This window comes from Rhea americana, unplaced genomic scaffold (assembly GCF_003343005.1).
Source record: "Rhea americana isolate MKP2758 unplaced genomic scaffold, rheAme1 scaffold_7, whole genome shotgun sequence".
Classification (NCBI taxonomy): Eukaryota; Metazoa; Chordata; class Aves; order Rheiformes; family Rheidae; genus Rhea; species Rhea americana.
In genome coordinates, this window is record NW_028186867.1 from 2,024,063 (window position 1) to 2,044,018 (window position 19,956).

Here is a 19,956-nt window from a genome sequence, read left to right on the forward strand (position 1 = left end):
CCCTCAAATGCCAGTTGACTACTACTTTCCCTTCATTCTCTTTAACCTCCTCCAACYTTCTTCATCTCCTCTCCTTTAAGCTAACGGGCAGAACAGAAATTCTGAAGCAAATGTGCTGGTACCACTATGCCTACATGGCAGCACCTCAGTTTTTCATGCTCTCTTTGAACCTGAAATGCCAGAGARTGGCAAAATGCAGATTGTGCAATGACTTCTGATTTGAATCTAGTAATATCCAGCTGTAAGAGGGAGAGAAACTTCCTTCTCACATACTGAAATGTGAGCCGAAACCAGATTTTCTTCCTTAGGTTCATTGACCCATCACGCAAAACATTTATCRAATATACATTTTTACTGGCTTTATGCTATTACACAGCAGGCTGGTTGCCACAAGTTTACCTCACCGCAGCTTCCTTACCAATTGACTGACCCATATCCTGTGCATGAAAAATGAACTGCTTTCCACGGATCAAAGGAGGATGCGCTTATAATTGCAAAGGAAATGCTGTAAGTACCATGGATTTACACAAAACTCCAAACTTCAAGAAGGAGGAGGAGGAGGCTGGCAAAAGGAGGTCTTACTCTATGCAGGCATACTTGCATTTTACTAAGATATCTACTTAACATAACATATGGCAGCATTAAACAATTACAAGGAAGTTCTATAGTTCCACTGTGTGGACTCRCTGGAAGTTAGATGAGGCATGCCTAAAACTTTCCCAGCCAAACTGCAAGAATTTATTCCACACCTCCCCCCCCCCCCCAAAAAAAAAAAAAAAAAAAAAAAAAAAAAAAAAAAAAAAAAAAAAAAAAAAAAAAAAAAAAAAAAAAAAAAAAAAAAAAAAAAAGGAAAGAAAGAAAAAAAAGGTGAGGGCATAAGTTCTCACAGATGTTAAAGCTATCATGAGATAGTTTTGGAAGTCATATACAAAAAGAATAAAGAGAACGTAGCATGAGCCATTATTTATCAGTATCAACACTCACACATACACACGCAGAYCAGAGAAAGACGACTTTTCTTTGATGGGGTTTTTTTCTAACGGAGTTTCTAAAAGATTCTAAAAACATGTAGTTACCATTGTGTGAATGAGGATGCAAAGTCCAGCTGACAAATAGTATTCTATACTTAGTGATCATTCAGCAAAACAGATATGTACCATCAAGTGGAGAAAAGGGTTCCCCTCTCTCCCTTAAAATTTCCAGCAACTCTGTCTAATAGAAGAATAAATTACACAGTGTGAGTACTATTGGATCTACCATTTGAAAACTTAACTGTATTAAAATTACCTAGGTAGAGCAGTAAGAGGGGAAAATAAATAAAAAAGCAAATATTTCCATAATTTTAAAGAAAATGGAAACCTGAACCTCAAAATGTAGCTGAATAATAGGATTTTTAATTTCKCTTTCAGAAGTTTTTTTCTTAGTTTATAATCAAATACTGATAAGCTGTCCAACTAGACCAGAGCCAGAAGATTAAATAAATAAAGCAAGCTCYATCTTAACCTGACTACCAAAAAGTACTAGGCATGGCACGGCATAACATTTACTGGAAAACAACTGTAAATAAATCACTCACAGTAATCAATATGAAAGCACTTCTAGAAGATTAGTTGAAATTTTAAAAAGATTCCTGAAAGTACAGGGATTATTACTGTGTTAATTTTACACTTGGGATGCAAAGATCAAAAAAGATGAGGTGACCAGGTCAATACCATGTGTAGGAACTTCATTAAATCAAATACCAGAGACATTTTAGTCCAGGATTTTAAGCAAAAAAAACCCTCATCCCCTTTTCTGCCTGCCTCTCTCCAAGAGAACACGAGTAAACATCATAAATCATCTCTCTAGTTGCTCCTGCGTTACAGTGTAGAAGGGAAAGGAGCCTATAGTCCATTACACACACTGGTATTAATTCAGACATGCTCAGAAAGCTATGATGCCAGATTTAAAATCATGACAGTACTGAGTCTGATGATTAATAAATTTAACTTCTCATTAATATCTGCTCTTTTCTTAAAAAAGGAAACTGTAGATCCCAGAGATCCCAGCATAGTGGTTTTTTCCTAGCTGACAGAAAAACCCTGCATGTCATGTTCCGAGTTTCCAGAAAGTCTTACTTTCTTATTAAAATAACTGAACACTGTACTGAACCTTTTAGCTTAATGCAGAACTGGCCAAGACCCACCACTCCCATCCCCAGAATTAGAAAATAGTGATTTAGGGTGAGTGACCTTTACCAGAAGTTATTCATCTATTTCTCTGGGAAAGGTTTCTCAGAAGTCTTTTTTTGTTTTGTTTTGTTTTTTCATTTTTTTTWAAAAAACAAAGTTACAGAAATTGATCTCCTCACCACTGAAAACATAGAATAAAGTAGCAGTTTCTGCATTCCAATCTATTGTTACAGTTGTCAGTCTCAGTCTCTTCTCTTCCTGACTCAGGATGGCAATTTGAACTTCAGTTCCCACTAAYTTCCTTGGCTATTCTTGCTCAGGGTTTCAGATTTTCATCAAAAACATGAAGGTGAAAAATGATCAAAAACCTTAAAGCTCAAATATGCATGCCCCCTTGAAGATTTTCTTGGAGCATATTTTAGACATTTTTCTCTAGACTTCCTGCATCAATATAAAGAAATACTATCCTAYTTAAACTAGGGAGGCTTGTCCAAAAGAAACTGTGTGTTCTAAGGCAGAAATCTTAAAACTTACAGATACATTTTTCAAAATCCTTTTCAGTTAAGTAATGAAAATCATAGCCACAAGAGAGCGCTATCAGCAAAGAATTAAATCATAGTGAAAACTMTGGACTTGCAGCCATTTAAAATAAATAAATAAAAAAATCTATTGTGGTTAGGCAGTCTTACTGGCACATTTAAGAGAAGCCCTCAGACATTTAATTGCGATAGCCATGATCTTCAGAAGTCAGGAGGGATTCTGGGTGTCTCAATTTTTGAACAATRACTTTGAAACTTTCATTACTCTTTCCGTTTTCAAAGGGACGTTACTCAGCAGTTTTTGACTATTAGGCACCTCTAAAACGATTCACTCAAAACCTGAGACATATGAAATTAAAAGGTTGTTTTCTGATAGCACGATACGTTTTGGGGGCATTTCTAACTCACTAAAACCTAATGAGGTAAACATCAAAACTGTATTTCTGCTTTTTGCTGTTTACTTTTGCTCTCTATGCCTACTGCACTGAGTATCTACCTGTGTTATACTCCCTTCTTAGTAACATTTCCAAGAAAAGTGTCGATAGATTCTAAGAAAGAAAAAAAAAGGGGGGGGGAGGTGGGGCRAGGAGGAAGTAGCCTATTTTTCTGGAAGCAGCTAAGGGAACTGCAGCATTTTCCATGCAAGACAGAGTAGGAGTTCCTTATCCCTAAAAAAAGAACTGATCTGAAATCTGAAAACAGAAAAATAAAAATATAACCGCAGGCTTAAGTTACGGATTTCCCTGGCTGTGGGATGTGGGGGGAAGAGAGCATCGAAAAGATCCACAGGAAGTTTCTTTAAAAATACACACATATATAAGCTTCGAAATAAAATYTAATGAAGCAACCCAGTATTATTCAGAAATAAAATGGCAGACTGAACCAGTATTTTAACAGAAATATTATCAATAGATTTCTAAAAGGCAGGCATCTGTCCAGAGCCCTGAAATTCCAGCTAAGGCACATACCCTACCTGAAATGCCTATTCTCTCATACCAGAACATTCGCAAAGGTTTACACAATCCCCTTTTGCCCGATCCTGCACCGCAGCCAGACCGGCACAGTGTGYAGCGCTGCTCTTTGCCCTCCCCTCCCACGTGTTGGGGTAGCCAGCTGGCCTGACCCCCATCTCGCAGTCACCCTGTGCCTGCAAATGGCACCATGGAGCAAGGAGCAGCCCCGCACTGCGGCTAACAGTGCCTCGTTGAAAAGAGGCCATGCCGCAAAGCCCTTACTACCTTGTTGCAATGCAGCGCAGCAGCTCCTTCCCTACTCCATGACCTAATAAGTTGCACATCACATGTAGAGAAACTACCGTGACCTACACAGTTCTCTGCTCTTCCTTCAAACTATGAAAACAAGTGAATGCAAATAAATTGGCAAGTCCTAGTCTCTTAAAGATAATAGGATTTCATCCATTAAATCAGGATTTCACCACCACCATTTGCTCGTACGTTGGTCCAACTGTACAGGCTTGGACAGGATAGAACAGTAATTTCATTTACAAGTAACACATGTACTGTCAACAATGAGGTATTAAGTTGTATGAGATAGTAAATCATCTATCTTCCTGCCTGCTAAATTCACAATAGACTACCATGATAAAACTTTCATATTCTGGAACTGTTTTTCCTAAYTCTGCCTCAGGGAACTAGACAGACACATCTGGATATCTGGGATAAAAGTGTTGAGTAAGTTACATAACTACTTCATCCTCATCCTTACTTTGTGCTCCTTTAATGGACAGGCAGAGCTAAATGCCTACCGCAATGGGTTTACAGTTTTATAGTTATCCCGAAATTAAATGACTTTTCTTATAAATTGCATTCCACATACTGGTCTTTCTACACAGATGTGCACTCATAAGTGATTTCAGCTGTGATCTACCCAAGCTTGGCCAAAGTGACCCAAAAATGGGAGCAGAAAAGGAGAGATCCGTCAGTCACAGGACATTTCAGGAGACAGCAAGTCCAGCCTTAGCTTGCCTTATGCCTGGTTAAAACACTGTAACCACATAATAAAAATTATTATGCCTGTACAAAGAATAACTCTGCCAGTTGGGCTGCTTGAAGTTTTATTTGGAAAAGGGATTTYTGCTCTGACACACACAATGTCATATCAGATTTTGAAGGCATTGCCCTCCCCCCACCTCCTTTTCGTTCCCTACCAGATGTCATGACCCAGTTCAGGTGCCTCCTTGCCTGTAAGGCTGCTCTGTGACCAGAACAAAGTACTGATTTTGTTTTAAACATAACACAACAGATATTTCCCCAAACCACAGCTTTTGTCATTGTGCTGTTCTCCTGCACTCAGCATGAAGCTGGACTAAAAGCATAAAGGCCTTTCTACATTCTGGTAACTCAACGAAACAGCAGTTGTGTCCCTGTGCCAGACTCTGTTTTACCAGGTGATCCAGTATTGTACAGATTTTGTAGGAACAGCCATAGCACCTAAGCAGTTTCTTGTTGAACAGATAAGATGTAAATTTATTTGGTATTTCAGAAACTAAACCTGCAAGGTGCTTGCATTAGCTTTATGAATGGGTTGTTCTGTACGTYGTCTGCATCTGCTCTGAAGAACACCCTGCTTTTGAATGGTCTTCTCTCCATAGTTCAGAGTTGAGTTCATAAATTATTCTAAACACCTTCTAAAAGCTTTGCAAATTGGAAGGTGTTACATGCAATTACTAGATCAGGCTGAGCATAAAATSTCTGCTATCCAACATGGTAAGCTACTTGACAAGGAAACATTTAAGAAAGCATCCAAATTTTCAGTCTCGCCAATTATTTTATCTTCAGAAAGCAAAATATGTAACTTAGAAGTACCACATGGAGGACTGCAATGTATTTAAGAACCGAAATAGCAGTATTACTACTCTCCTGAAGTTTTGTATGCACATATCAAAGCTCTTAAGTAGTATTAAAGAAAAAAACAAAAACCAAGAAAACTATACTCCTAAGTGCTGAAAAGCAAACCCAAACTACTGAACATTTTAAAATGCATACAACATACACAAAAGCATTCACTGCAMATGCAAAGAATTTATGACATAAAAAAACATTATTTATTTTATCTTTAATGGATGGAGTTACAGCTTTGTTACAGTCAGGAGAGAGCAGAGGTCTACAATATCTACTGCTGTCAAACTCAAATTCTCTGTGTGCACACATGTGAAAGTACCGTGTGAAATGCATATGTCTTAAGATATCAAAATTTTGTACCTCTTATTTGTTACTTGTTTTGTTTTGGTTTTGCTTGTAACTACAAAATTTTGTAAATTTTGTAATTCATCATTTMTCCCACTTGAGCAAGAGGTTACATATTACAATTTGTATCTAAATTGAAGTTCATCAGTGGAAAGCAGTATTTAGAATAAATCTAATGCACAGCGTGGTAAAAAGTTCTAGTTAAATCCTGTAAGTACTTGTATACTTTTTCATCTTTGGTCACATGAGTACTCCCACTAAAGTTGATGAAACTACTCATGCCCCAAATTAACCATTTTAGCAAGTGTTTGCAGGTTTGAAGAGCTGGCCCCCTCCCCAGTCATGACTCAGAGGTTGTTACTGTCTGGTGCATATTCTATTCCAGAAAAAAGGTAGCATTGTCCAATTTGAGTGATTATTTCACAAAGCTAAATACCATTGCCACGAGTAACCCTTCTGAATAAGCATATTCAAATTATATGGAATTCTTCTTACCCACAAATAAATTTCTATGTCTTCCCTAGTATTCAACACACCACCCTAACAGAGTTGACTTGATCAAACACGGTGACTTCTCTCATGTTTTTGGCCTTTTATTATTCAAGTTTTACAGGTTAGGTTTCTTTTTAGATTTGAAAAGAATAAGATTATAAAAGCCACAACAACTTAAAACRTGCCAGCTAAAACATTTATATTGAGAGAGGCATGACAATTATACAAGAAATTTAAAAATGTTCTTTGAAACCAAGGGCCACATTCCTCCAATTTGAGAAACTGAAGCCTATGTTCACTTTAAGTAGCCATTAATATGTCACTAATAGCACAAATCAAACCACATTTACACAACTGAGAAATGGGTAAGGTGGCCAAAATTAAGAAATAGAAATGCTTTTTAAATGCATGGCCCAACAAAAAGATAGCTGGCATGAGAAATATTCAAATACCTGAGTGGTATTTTTAGGATAAAGGTAAAGYGAACTGAGACATACATGATTTTTACATTAATTAAGTGATTGTGCCAATAGATAARCAGGGGAAATGGTCCTCATCAGGACTCTTTCAATGTATAATTTGTTGAAATATAAGATGAAAGCATGCCCTCTTTTCCTGATGTCCACTCCTTTCATCAATTAGCATAGGATTATGCAATTTAAGAACAAGGACTGCTGTCAAGGCACTGCCAGCACAGAGGTTGCCTGTTCAGAAGGCTTGAGGGTATGTTTTGAGCACAATAGGAGCTCCATGCCAACCTCCTCTGTGGATTCCCAGAGAGTACACGAAGTGCAGAGTGGTTTATTCTGCAATCACTCATAGTGCCCATTAAAATTCCTTCACAGAAAGATCCTGCTAGCATTGCTAGACACTCCTTAAAATACAGGACACTCATTTTAGTGGCTTTTGAAGGCCTGTATGAAATTCACATGACAAGTTACACTTGCAGTCATTTTGTCATTTGGTCCTTGGTAACACACTAGCRGCACCAAAGGAGAGAATAGGAAATACAGGCCCCAACTTGGTGACTGGCGCTGATCCCAACACAGAAAGCTTGCTCCTCTCTCCACTGCATGACCTAGTTGGGARCAGGGACTAGTAGGACAACCTTATGGCACAAATAAACTGGCCATCTGGCTTAGTGCAGAAGAGTGGACTAAGGCAACTCCAATTCATTTCCCAGTGAATTTGTGAAACTGGAATTTAGCCATCCAGCCCTTCCATCAACTACAGCCACACAGAAACATCCAAGCCTTGATCTTTTTAGCTGTATGCATGTGTTATGAACATCTACTCTGTAAGTGGGTATACCACAAGATCTGAACTAGCACACAGATTTCCATGCCCACATTAATTGCAAGAAACACTTGTAGAACAGGGTTATCACACATGCCTGCTTTTTACAGCAATGACGTATGACAATATGTATATACATCCCTGGAAAGCTCTACTTCAATTTCTTAACTATTTCCACAGTCTGGCTGAAAATACAGGCACTGAAAAATCTGGTTTTGGGCAAAAAGAGAGAAACCACTGCAATTTCTTCTGCCATAATAAATTCTAGTTCAAGAAACAATTTACGAATTTAATGCCCAAAATATACTTTACTCCTCCTCAGTAGGGGTTGTCTGGGAATGTATTTGGTATATTGAACAAAAAACCATAACTATGGACCAAATATCTATAGTATTTGCTTAAAACTTGCAAAAGTATATGTATTTTTTATCCTTTTAAAAATAAAATAAATAATAAATAATATTTTTTTTGTCCTTTCCGACCTAAACCATTTTGTGATTCTGTGATCTTTATTTCTTGTGCTAAGTATTTTAAAATCTATTAAACCAAATCTATCAAACAGTAAGCCTAGGTAAGAGACAGAATTCACCACAATTCTCAGTCTGTCTTGTAACAGTACAGAAAACACTGTCTCCCCCGTCTTCCTAAATCATCTCACAAATAGACGTTCTCGAGTGTAACAGTACTCCCAGGGCCAAAAGGGGCTAAGGAGTCCACAGACAGCTATTGCACTAGTGATAAGACTAGATTCCTTTGCTAAGTTACATAAATCCCACTATGGAAAGGTCACTAGTGGTGGTAAGCACCTCTCTGATCAGCACATGACAAAGTTTCAGTGATTTTCTATCTGAATGCCATAAAAGAAAAGAGAGGCAGATTTTTATTCCAGGATATCTCTTAAGGTCTCAGGATCTAAGACCCTATTGTACAATCTTGGAGCCCTCAGGACAACCATTAAAAGCTCTGCTTCAGCTGTGCTGAATTTTATGGCTGTTTCTTTAAACCAAGTGCCACGCAAATAAAGACTAACTTCCCATGTCTAGCTGTTAATAATTCAGCTACTGTAACATTTGCTTCCCTTACTTTGATTTCACACAATACATTTTATTTCACATTCAGGCTACATGCTGCACTTCATACGTTCCAGTCTGTTTCTTACGTCAAGTCTGTTTCTTCTCGCTCACTTTTCCTCTTCCATGTACAACAAGGGACTCTCCTCAGTGTTATGAAAACAATGGCATTTTCACCACAGAAAGGTATCGAAACACAATACTATTTAAAGGAAAAGAAAACAAGTCTGCATACATGCAATTTGGCCAAAACTACTCCAGAATTTTACAGCTGCCTCTCAAGTGCTGGCAGCTTCTGGACAGCTGGTGAAGTTCAACAGAAATTCCAGTTTCCCATCACCAGCAGACCCTATGTGAAAGAAGTCCATGGCTACTCCTTGCCTGTCCACCTAGTTTTCATTTCCACTAACACAAGATTCAAGCAGTCAGCAAGACAGCCCCAGTGACCAAGAAGATGTGCACAGGTACTGTTCAAAAGTTCAACTCCATTCATGGAGTAACAGGATGAGCAAATAAATGGTGGTGAAGAGATGCACCAGGCAGAGCATATGTATGTGTTTGAGACCATTTTCTCCTCCTGGTTTGGTGTCTAGCTCCACCTGAAGAAGTAGAAAGCTTGCTTGCTTCCCTTTATCATCCATCTGTTAGGGATCAGAAGAGAGGGACTGGACAGAAGTATTGTGAGAGATGCACGGGGACAGAATRGGGGGGGTATCTGAGTCACCATGGATTTGGGAGAGATGTACAGTGGATTGATCAGTATGCACGATGAAGCAGAGGACATAAGGCAGATACACAGAATCACAGAACAACTGATGTTGGAAGGGACCTCTGGTCCATTCAATCCCCATCCAGTCCAACCCCCCCTGCTCAAGCACCTAGAGCATTGTCAGACAGGATTACGTCCAGGTGGGTTTTGAATATCTCCAGAGAAAGAGACTCCACAACCTTTCTGAGCAACCTGTTCCAGTGCTCTGTCGCTTTCACAGKRAAGAAGTTTTTCCTTATATTCAGGTGGAATTTCCTGTGTTTAAAGGACATAAGGACATGGGCAGGAAAGGATGCACGTTTCTGTCTAACATAACTTCTTAGAGTGGCTCCCAGAGGGCAACTAAACCCAATCTCCCTTTATTGTTAACAGACTCCATACAGATGTGTCACCTGTGCATGAACTTAGAACAATTTATTATATTAAATCTCATTAATTCATTATGGAAAAAGTGTTCAGAACTTTCATGGCTTTATAGTATATGGTTGTGCCAAGCACATGCAAAGGAACAGAGATTATTTTAATAACCTGAATGGAATTTAACTTAAAAAGTATAAGAACAGTGAATTATATGGAATATAGTAACCACCTAAGTATCAACATTCAGAGCAATTTTACACGTACATTTATGAATATTCATACATATTTTCCCAAAGAACAGAAAAACAAATGCAATTTCTGTAAGAGATGTCCTGAGCACACTTTCCTTTCCCTTTTCCTAAGAAAAGAATCCACTCAGGAAATAATTCAGTAGTGCACTGAAGAACTAGCACATAACTAAGATGTGTTGTTTTGACAAATCCACTTGAGAAAACAACATAAAGCCTCCTGAGTACTCTTTCAATTCAAGACCAAAAGGTACACTGCATTTGTTCCATCATCAGTATCTGTAAGCTACCTAAACATCACACATTTGCTGTTGAACCAGCTGCACAGTCCTGGTTTGTTTTAAATCACAACTGCACAACTGCAATGTTTCTAAAAAACAAAGCAAAGCATGCATGCTGATAGCCAGCATATTTAGTATTTGCTACTAAATTTGCTATTTTTTTGTTTGTTTTTTAAAAGAAACAAACATTTTTCCCTTAAGCAATTCAGGCATCAGAGTCTTTGAAAACAGTTGTTAAAGAGTCATTTCTGTGGTAGCCAACTACCACTGTTAAACCACATCAGCCACGTGAGAATTTCTGGTCACAGTCAAATTCTAGTAATTGTGAATGAATGTTACTCACTATGGAAGAACTTTTCACTTGCTTTTGGCTTAAAAAAGTTCACTTCTAAAATGCCCTACTGCTTCCAAAGTACAGAACCAGTTAGATCAGTGTAAGATCAGGAATTGGCCTTACTGCAATAAAGAATGACCTGCATGGGGGAATTTCACATGCATGAGCTGCTCAGCAGGGACAAATAAAACTAGATTGTGCTGTGTTAATTCTACTTATGTTAACAATAAATTCTTTAAACTGCAGAAGAATATTGTTAAAAACTAATTTTTCTACATCTTTATAGTTTTTAAAGCATTTTTATACTTCTGAWTCAGTCTAGAAATAGTTAACCCTAGAAAAAAAAATTCAACACAATATCCAGATCATTGCTTCCACTTCCCATTCCAAGCTAACTCTCACATATATCAAGAACAAACATCATTAAAACAGATTCCTTTATGACCTTCAAGATTGGGTTGCTAAACTTAAAATGATTTCTGTTTCATGATTTCACACTTGCCATCCACCAGGAATAAACTGTTAACACTATAGAGACCCATCACAGTGCTAGACAAAAAACACAGGGTAAGCAGACATACAGATGCTAAAATACCTCGCAGGATCAACATATCAACTTACATATAATTCACTGAAAGGAAATTACAGAACTGTTCCCTGTCCTCCCAAAGAACAGTAAGGGTGGATCTAAAGATGACTGAAATGGTCTAAAAATGCCTAAAGCAGTCATTTCGAGATTGCTGTAAACTATTAAAGTGCCTTTGCAAGTGGTGGTCCTATCCAACTGAAAACCTACTTCCCCAAGTAATTTTGCAGTCAGATCAGTTCCCTGATGCAATTCAAGCCAGACCTGCAGGAGTGCTCATACAAACACCACACAACTGCTTTGCTTAAAGACAGGACTGCTTAAAGCACTCATAAAAATTCAGCCTAAGATTTAGAGTAAACAAAACAAAACAATACTGTTGTCCAAACCATAACTTCTGGAAGAAAGCATGCAGCAAGGCTTTTTTTAAAAAACAACAAAATAAAAGGCATCATTTGAACTTCCAACAGGAAAAGAAAAGCTATTTCAGCACACAGCAGTGCATGAGAACAAGTTGGCCAAGAATAAACTGAGACTGGGTGTTAAAAGGTTTCTGACCGTCAAAGGACTGATGTCCTGAGGCAACTTTCCAAGAGAAGGAGCAAAGTTGAAAAACCACAAACAAAAGGCCCTAGCTAATTTCATTCAGTAAGTTTTATAAAATTTTATCTAATATTATGCAGGCTTGTCAATGACCCAAAAGGCTCCTTCCTGTTTTGGGAGCTATGGAAGTCTTCATGAATTCCAGACAAAAATGTTTTCCCTAACAACGGCCACTATTTCAGTCTTTTGGCTAGAACAGCTAGGTTGCTTGTGACCACTGCACACGTACTAGGGAAGGAAAAGGAGGAGGCATGAGAAAGGACTGATCAAAATCCATCAGTTTTGCACCAAATTGTGTGTAGGCATGCATAGCAATTGGGCCCTGTGGCCTGCAAGGAATGGTCACAAATCTCCAGCAGCAAATCAGTGCTTGATTAGCTGTACAGAAGTCCTCCAAAAACACATGAGTGGAGTGAAATAATTATGAAAGGCAAGACTGGCGCAGTTGTGTCTCCTACTAGCGTTTTTCAGCAACAAAATTTCTGCTATTTCCAGAGATAGACTAGAATTCACAGATTCTGTGCACATTACTATCACAAAAGCAAAAAGGACTGAGAAACAGGGAAACCTTCCTTTCATTGTAAAGTTATTCAAAGCAATTAAGGCTTGCTGTCTTGGCAGATTCTTCAATGTCTATAAAACCTCTCAACCCTGAAGTTTTCCCTTTCAGTAAGAAAAACAGTTGATGTAACCTCCACTAATAAAAGTTCTTCTACTGGAATGGCCAGTGCAAGCTGAAACTGCTGAAGATAAACATTATTTATAATAGTTAGGAATGCATATTATTTTGCATTTATTAGCTTTAGTGTTACATTTTGGGAGAGCTTCCTGAAGATGTTTTTAGTAGAGATATAAACTGTACCATATGTCAGAGAGGTTCACGTTCCAATAATTTCTTCTGACAAAAACACCTTTTTAATCCAATGGTGAGAAGTAACTTAAATACCTCTCTTATCTATTAGTGCTCTTTCACAAAAAGATAGTCCCCATTTAAGACAGCCTCAGAATGACTGTTACATCTACAGACTTATCATCATATGTGTCAAACTCATTTCTCACCATAAAAATACTGTATTGATAGATTTTTTTTTAATTTTTTGATTCATTGATCCCTAACTAAAAATTCACTTTATCAAATTACACAAAAAATGTTCAAGACTTAAAATATTCTCACAAAGCAGAAGACCTGTTTTTCAAACTTTTCCCATGTAATCAGTTCCTCACAGTCCAACTGAYCTGCATACCAAAACATGGTAAAAACATTATCAATGTCAGCTAACTAAATATAGAGGAAGCAGGGCAGGTGAGAGAGTTTCTTTCATGCCCTACGTTTCAAGAAGACAGACAGGAACAGAGTCCTGATTCATTACGTTGTAAGAGACAGTGTTCACAGAACACACTGTCTCAGTTTTTGCTCCGATCGAAAGGCTACCTCTACTCCATGTCTTCTTCCATAAAGATTCTATGTTCAAGAATGTTGGTCAGCACCTTACTGCATTCAAGTAATACCGCTCAGTGCCTCTAAACGTGAACATTAATAACACATAATGAAAGTCCTTTCATTAACTTGCCAAGTCTTGGCAGATTTAGTTGCCCAGTAGCTTAGAGTCTGAATACATTTGGCTTTGCAACTGAATGTCACAAGCTTACCTTTTTACTACAAGCTTCAGCGTCTTGTGTGAACCTTTTACCAGACAGATTGCTTCTTGTCGGAAACCAGAGAGGCCCACATCATTGATGCCAACAATTTCATCCCCAGCCAGTAACTTGTCCACAGCTGCAGCTTTGCTCCCATCTTCAATCTGAAAATAAAGCATGTCAAATAGCAGAATTATTGAGGTTGAATAGTGACACCTTTAAAATACGATAATGAGTTTTCCATTATCAGCTTCATATAATAATTACTACWGTAATTAGATAGTTAAAATAATTTTAAAATACATTTGAAAAGGCTACAAAGCAAAAGTAATGATACATAAGGTGTAATAGGGAAGGAAAGAAAAATGCACCTGAGGAAACTTCCTGAGAAGACTACAATACTCAGTGGAAATTTGGGAGTCAAAAGCGTTTGTGATCTTGAGCTCTGTTCAATACAGTACAGTTAATCACACTTGCAAATGCAGCTTTGGAGAATCATTTTAAAATCCAATTCTCTAAAGAAGATAACCAATAATATTAACTATATAGCCAATAATATTAACCATTCAGTCAACTCCAAAAAGGTCTGACATGCTATAAAACCTAAAAATCTGAAACAAGCTGGTAGGGAAAATTCATTTTTATTAGGCATGTAATGTTTATGAAAACATTTGAGAATTTACAATCCATATAGCTAACAAGTAGTTCTGGCTAGAAGAAAAGACAATGGTCTGAGATCCAAGAAAGAAAAGCAATGTGTCACACTGCTGAAAAACATAGCAATACTATGGGAAACTCACTGGAAAATTATTTTGCTGCCACTGGTATCACTCTCATCTGTTGAATTTTTACCAGAGTTATTCATGCAGTGAAAAACATACACAATAAATTAAGGAATTCAAGTTTTGGCAATTCCCATCCTGATACAGGAAATACAGCCATTATGAGTTACTCATTTTTTAAATTTAAAACAAATCCCAAAAGCTTGATCAGCCAGACTGGCAAGCACCATCACAGAGTTCAAATATAGCTGTAGGTGTTGAACACTGCAATTCAAGCCTTCAGCTTTCTCGATGTCTTCCCTTTTCTTTTGTTGTCAACACAGTCTCCASTCTTTCAGCTGTTTGAGCTCATGATCTAGGAATTTAATTTTTTAATTTCTCCCTCACTTGCTCACAATCCATATCCCACCTCTTCCTATAGACTTGACACCTTGTCTTCAATGCAAGGATTTTCCTTTATGTTTCCATTATATTTTGCCCTGACTACTACAGTATCTCTGACTCACAGTTTATTAAATACCAGTAAGCCTACAAAGAAGAATTCTTTGTAATTAGTGTAGCTGCAGAAAGCTTCATAAAGAACTGTCACCTTCTCAGACACCAAAGTTGATCAACCATGAGATAAATCCACGGGAAACAACCTTATGAGTTCTGGAGCTCACAGTGTAGGTTTTAGGGACATTCGAACTACAAAAGTATCTATTTAATAATTAATGAAATAAGCTATATCTCTTGATGAAAGTACATTAGCATGATCTCATAAAGCCATTTTATTTCAAGTAAATTAAAGCTCTCTTTATTTAAGTTTAGTAGAAATGTTCTTAAAAATTCTTAATCTATAAATCTAAGCTAAAAAGAATGACATGCATAAGGTTTAGTTTTGAACCCCACTCTTAGGCTGTGTTATTAATAGTACTCAAGCATTTTAATTTTCAGAATTTATCTTAGAAAAATACAGATAACTAAAGACAAAGTAAGTTTCTACATCTCAGTATATCTGGTTTTCAAACTGCTATCTGTCTCTGACCTGCCTGGCTATTCTCTGAACATCAAAAAYCTACCAGAATATTGACATTGCAGTTCAAATCTACAGTAAAGCTGAAAGCAAGGGAGCAGCAGTAKAAATCACACATATACAAGAAAAAAGTTTAGTACAGCATTGCTAAGTCCTGAGCGGTTGCCACAGGAGGAACCCTGAAGTCAGTCAGAGCTTAAAAGAAGGACAAGCAACTGGGGACCGATGAATCTTAAGCCTCCTAAACAGGCAATCTCAAGTCCTTCAAGTGCTCAAGTGCTCAAAGACATTTCTGGATTACTTCTAAATAAACTTCCTTTGAAGGTGTGAAGCCCAGTAGGTAAGAAAAGTGGGGAAAATCATTAATATAAAGCAGAGTTAAATTACTAGAACTGACTAGAAGGTCAAACAGAGGTGGGGAGAAAAAAATATATGTATGTTACAGTATCACAATTTTAAACCAGAAAAGGCAGGTGCTAACCAGTCGCGGCTCTTAGCTCTCAGCAAGGTACCAGCCTGACCAAATGGGGTAAGAAGCGTGTGTGCCACCCGGATGTCAACAATTTAGAAGTCTGAGCCTGAAGACCTTGACAGGGTCTTTTTTTTTTTTTTTTCTTTAAAAAAAGTCTGTCTCCTAGGGTTTCAAGGAATGCTCATTGTTCTCAGAAAGTGTGTTTGTTTTTTCTTCAGACTGGCAATGCAGTGGCTGCGGAGAGTATTCAGTTACCCCCTCTGAGTTTTCATTTCAGCAGGGAGACTACACATTCCACACAGTGCAAGCTTTCCAAAGAGACTTTGTCTATCCAAAACAACATTAATCAAAAAAAAAAGGGGGGAAAAAAAGAAAAATATCAAAATTGAAGCGCAAAGCTGGAGCGCTCCTCATGAGAACTGGAGGCAGCTCTCTCTTAACGTGTTGTCTCCAAGTAGGTTGCAGTTAGGGCGAATAAAAACTATACATTCCTTCACAGTAAAGATTTCCTTAAGCTGARCAAATTTAAGCATAAATCTTTCTTACTAGTTTTAACTCAGGTCACTGAATAGCTGCATGAATGTGATTCCACTTGATAATGCGTTTTTAGTGAAAACATAGCTAGACAGGAAAAATGCAATTTCTTTGGATACACTAAAAAGTCTTTTAGTCATGATGGCTAATAAGTCATTGATTTTGCATCTATCTAAACACAAACAAAAACATCCATGAGAAAGACCTCTTCAAAAATGTTGCACTGCCTACCTTCCTCCTCTGCTCAAACTTACACTGTGCCATTCTGTTGTTTCTTTCAGGTTCTCTCTTMTTTTAGTTTTACCATTTTTATTATTTTACCCGTTGATATACTTTCCATCTCACCAGGCCTTCACTTAAATCCCAACCAACATACATAAACGTTTTCGCACCAACAAATGCACTTGAAAATWCCACATCTCAAACGTATATGCTACACTATGCTTGGGAATTAAGCCCAATTTAAAAGTAAATATTCACAACAAAGTGTTATTTATCTAGCAAACATCCAATATCTTCCCAAATTTCAGATGCCCAGAAAAACTAACAGTCAATATCCCAAAATAAAGCTTTGAAAATGAAGAGGAAGGTTTTAAGACAAAGTCTTTCATGAAAAGCCAATAAGAACAGATCTACCCTTGCCACTGGGCAGTCACCAGACAGATATGACTGAGCATAACTCTGAACAACCCCTCTTCTCAATCTGGAATACTTGCAGGAGTTGAAAGCCCTTGAAGTATACATCTCAACATTTTTATAGCAACACCAGGAAACAAMAGACTCAGCCAAGATAATCAACATCCATATTTACTTATAAATAAAGGATCCAAACCTTCAAAAAAACATGTTTAGTTACACCATCTACTTTGGATGAGTATAGGGAGAGTTCTAGAAACTCCCTGAAACTACTCTTTTAATATGTATTAGTAAGTTATACTCCTCTTACTATGCTGATTTAGCAAGAATAAGCAGCATGACTTTTATCTTTAGCAGGGACACTGATATTAATACAGAAGAGTGCTTTCAAGAGGACAGGAAGAGGATGTTTGTTGATAAAAAGCATCTATTTAGACAATATCCAACTCTCACTTTGCTGTCCCTAATGACCTGCCTGTGACCATGAGCAAAGGCAAATTTGGGGATATATTTGAGGACTGAAACCACTGATTTCTGCTGTTATAACTGTATACACACTACCTGCTCTATCTTCCCAAATTTATTTTTTGCTTATAAAATATATCTCCAAAAAGGAAGTGATACAGATACACGATGTATATAAAGATAATGGTTAGGACAAAAACAATGTTGATGGAAAAACACGCAGTGTAGAATGCGAAGTTTTTGTGAAAARAGAGAAGACTTTCAAAGAKGAGAGAGTCATGGAGAAAAGTGTGAAAGCTAGATACACAAACACAATCAAAGAACACTTAAAAGTCTATATTCCCACTGTTGATAATATGTGGGAAGGGGGAAAAATAATGGTCTATGTTTGTAGCTTTAAAATGATGTAGGGTTGACAGGGGTGCACCACTTCTGGAATGTGATCCATTAACTTCTGTGTTTATCAAGTCTGATGCTTTACTTTAAATACCCACATTCTTCTATATACACCTGTATAAACAAGCAGGAGTCAAGTTGGGGAAGTGCAGTGTCACACAAGATATCTAGTTTCGTTTACAAACGATGACATTGCATCAGTTTCTTGTCCATTCTCTCTTTGGACAGTGTGGGAGACGGGATGAAAACCCAAACCCAGAGACAAACACAGGAAAAAAATAGCTCTGTTTATCAGCATTCTGCTATCAGCAGTGATAAACTATTTTATCATAATTCACTTCTTGTACAGACAAGAAGTGACCCTGTGGTTGTTTGTTATGAACATCTAATATGGATTTTTTTTTAAAAAAAAACAATCATCTTCAAATGAGATCTTCAGAACAAGTAAAATCAAAGGAAATGTTAATTATTTTGAGTTGCACTGAGTTCAACAAAGCAGAAATACCTTACAGTTAAAGCTTGGCATTTGTGTAACTTGTATGAAGCAACAGAAAGTAACAGACTGGACTGAACTCCAGTTATATATTCTGCAGGTCCAATCTAAAGTGGTGAGAACTGCAGATGTTGGTCAAAATTCATGGGTCTAACTGAGGCTGGATAAAACAGTGGTGCAAACTGCAACAGGATCAATCTGGCCCACAGACAGCGGGTGTGCACGTGCACAGCTCCTTCACATAGGCATGCGTGCGCTGCAAGCTGGGCCAACCTAACATGATCCATTTTATATTCTCTCCCACTTCAGATTTAGTGTGTGGACATTAAAGGAATTACTGGAAGGGCACCTGGCAGGGAACAAACGCTATCCTCATCTTACAGATGGGCTCAGAGGCATAAGYGGATAAAGCGCCAGAACTGTATGGGCTGTCTGTGGCACAACAAGGAATCCTTCACAGACCTGCAGACCATTAGATGGTATCTCTAACACCAAACCACCTCTCCTCTCAGACTGAGGGTTCAACAGCCAGCGCCTCAGCCAGCGTTAACTGTCAAACATGAACTAGAAGGAAGAGTGCACAAGAAAAACATGTTTAACACTATGTGCCACCAATTTGCAAAATGTAGGCCTATCCAATCCTATCCTAGTATTAACTTGGCCATGGCTGCACTTCTACTGGACAATTAAGCATCAGTTAACACTGATATCCATTGCAGTGACATCATATCTTAGAAGTAATACAGAAGCCAGAATTTCTTTTCCATTTGATGTCATTATTTCACACCCCACGAGTCATTGCCTCCTACTTGCTCTTCCTTAGATTACTTTTAAATCTTACAGCGAGCTGCACTAGATTTTAAGACTGTTTTGTGGAGGACCACTTATTTATCCGAAGACAGTTTCTTTTTCCCTAAACTACACAGGAATGGCTCACTGACCCTGTCAAAGAGTATCAGAGCATCAGAGAGAAACCTGCACGGGCCAGGTGCTCTTTCCAAAGGTTCAGCCCTGCAGTACGCAGATCAGCTGCACACCCTGTAAGCTGTCACTCTGGCAGGGTCTCTGCCTTCTGTCAACAGATGGTTCTTAAAAATCAATTTGGAAACATTTTTTGAAGGCTAGAGTTCAACAATAGGACATGGTCTACCATGGTCCTTTCTAATTGCTTTTTCTTTGGCATATTTAAACATTTGGATATTTGCCAGCTTTTTTTTTTTTTTTAATTAAGAAAGCATTACATTTTGAAAAGCTGTCACTCAATGCAGCTCTTTAAGTATTTATTCAATTTTTGTAATTGTGTCCACTCCTGCTGTTCTGATTAAGGGCCTGTTGCCATTTCCACTATAAAAGACCATTTTTGTTTGGGATTTATTACAGCTGTAAAAACTGGCTCCAGGCTGAAACTTAAATTCAGAGTTCCTCAAGCTAGAAGTGTTTCAAAAGTATAGTTAAAAACAAACAAACAAACCCCCCTCTATTTMCTTTTTAAAAAGTAATTACAGAAGCCAAATAATACTTTATTAGACTTTTCTAAATATARATCATCAATTACTCTTTCTAAGAAGAG

At 37.7% G+C, this 19,956-nt stretch overlaps 1 protein-coding gene across 2 annotated transcripts in view; it reads right to left on the minus strand.

Annotated features, from left to right (window-relative positions):
* SHROOM2 (shroom family member 2) overlaps positions 1–19,956 on the minus strand; it is a 129,430-nt gene that overhangs the window by 65,425 nt on the left and 44,049 nt on the right. For both annotated transcript variants that reach the window (XM_085321563.1, XM_085321564.1), the window contains exon 2: positions 13,606–13,757. In XM_085321563.1, the coding sequence (XP_085177689.1) occupies positions 13,606–13,757 (152 nt within the window). The remainder of the gene's footprint in view (positions 1–13,605; positions 13,758–19,956) is intronic.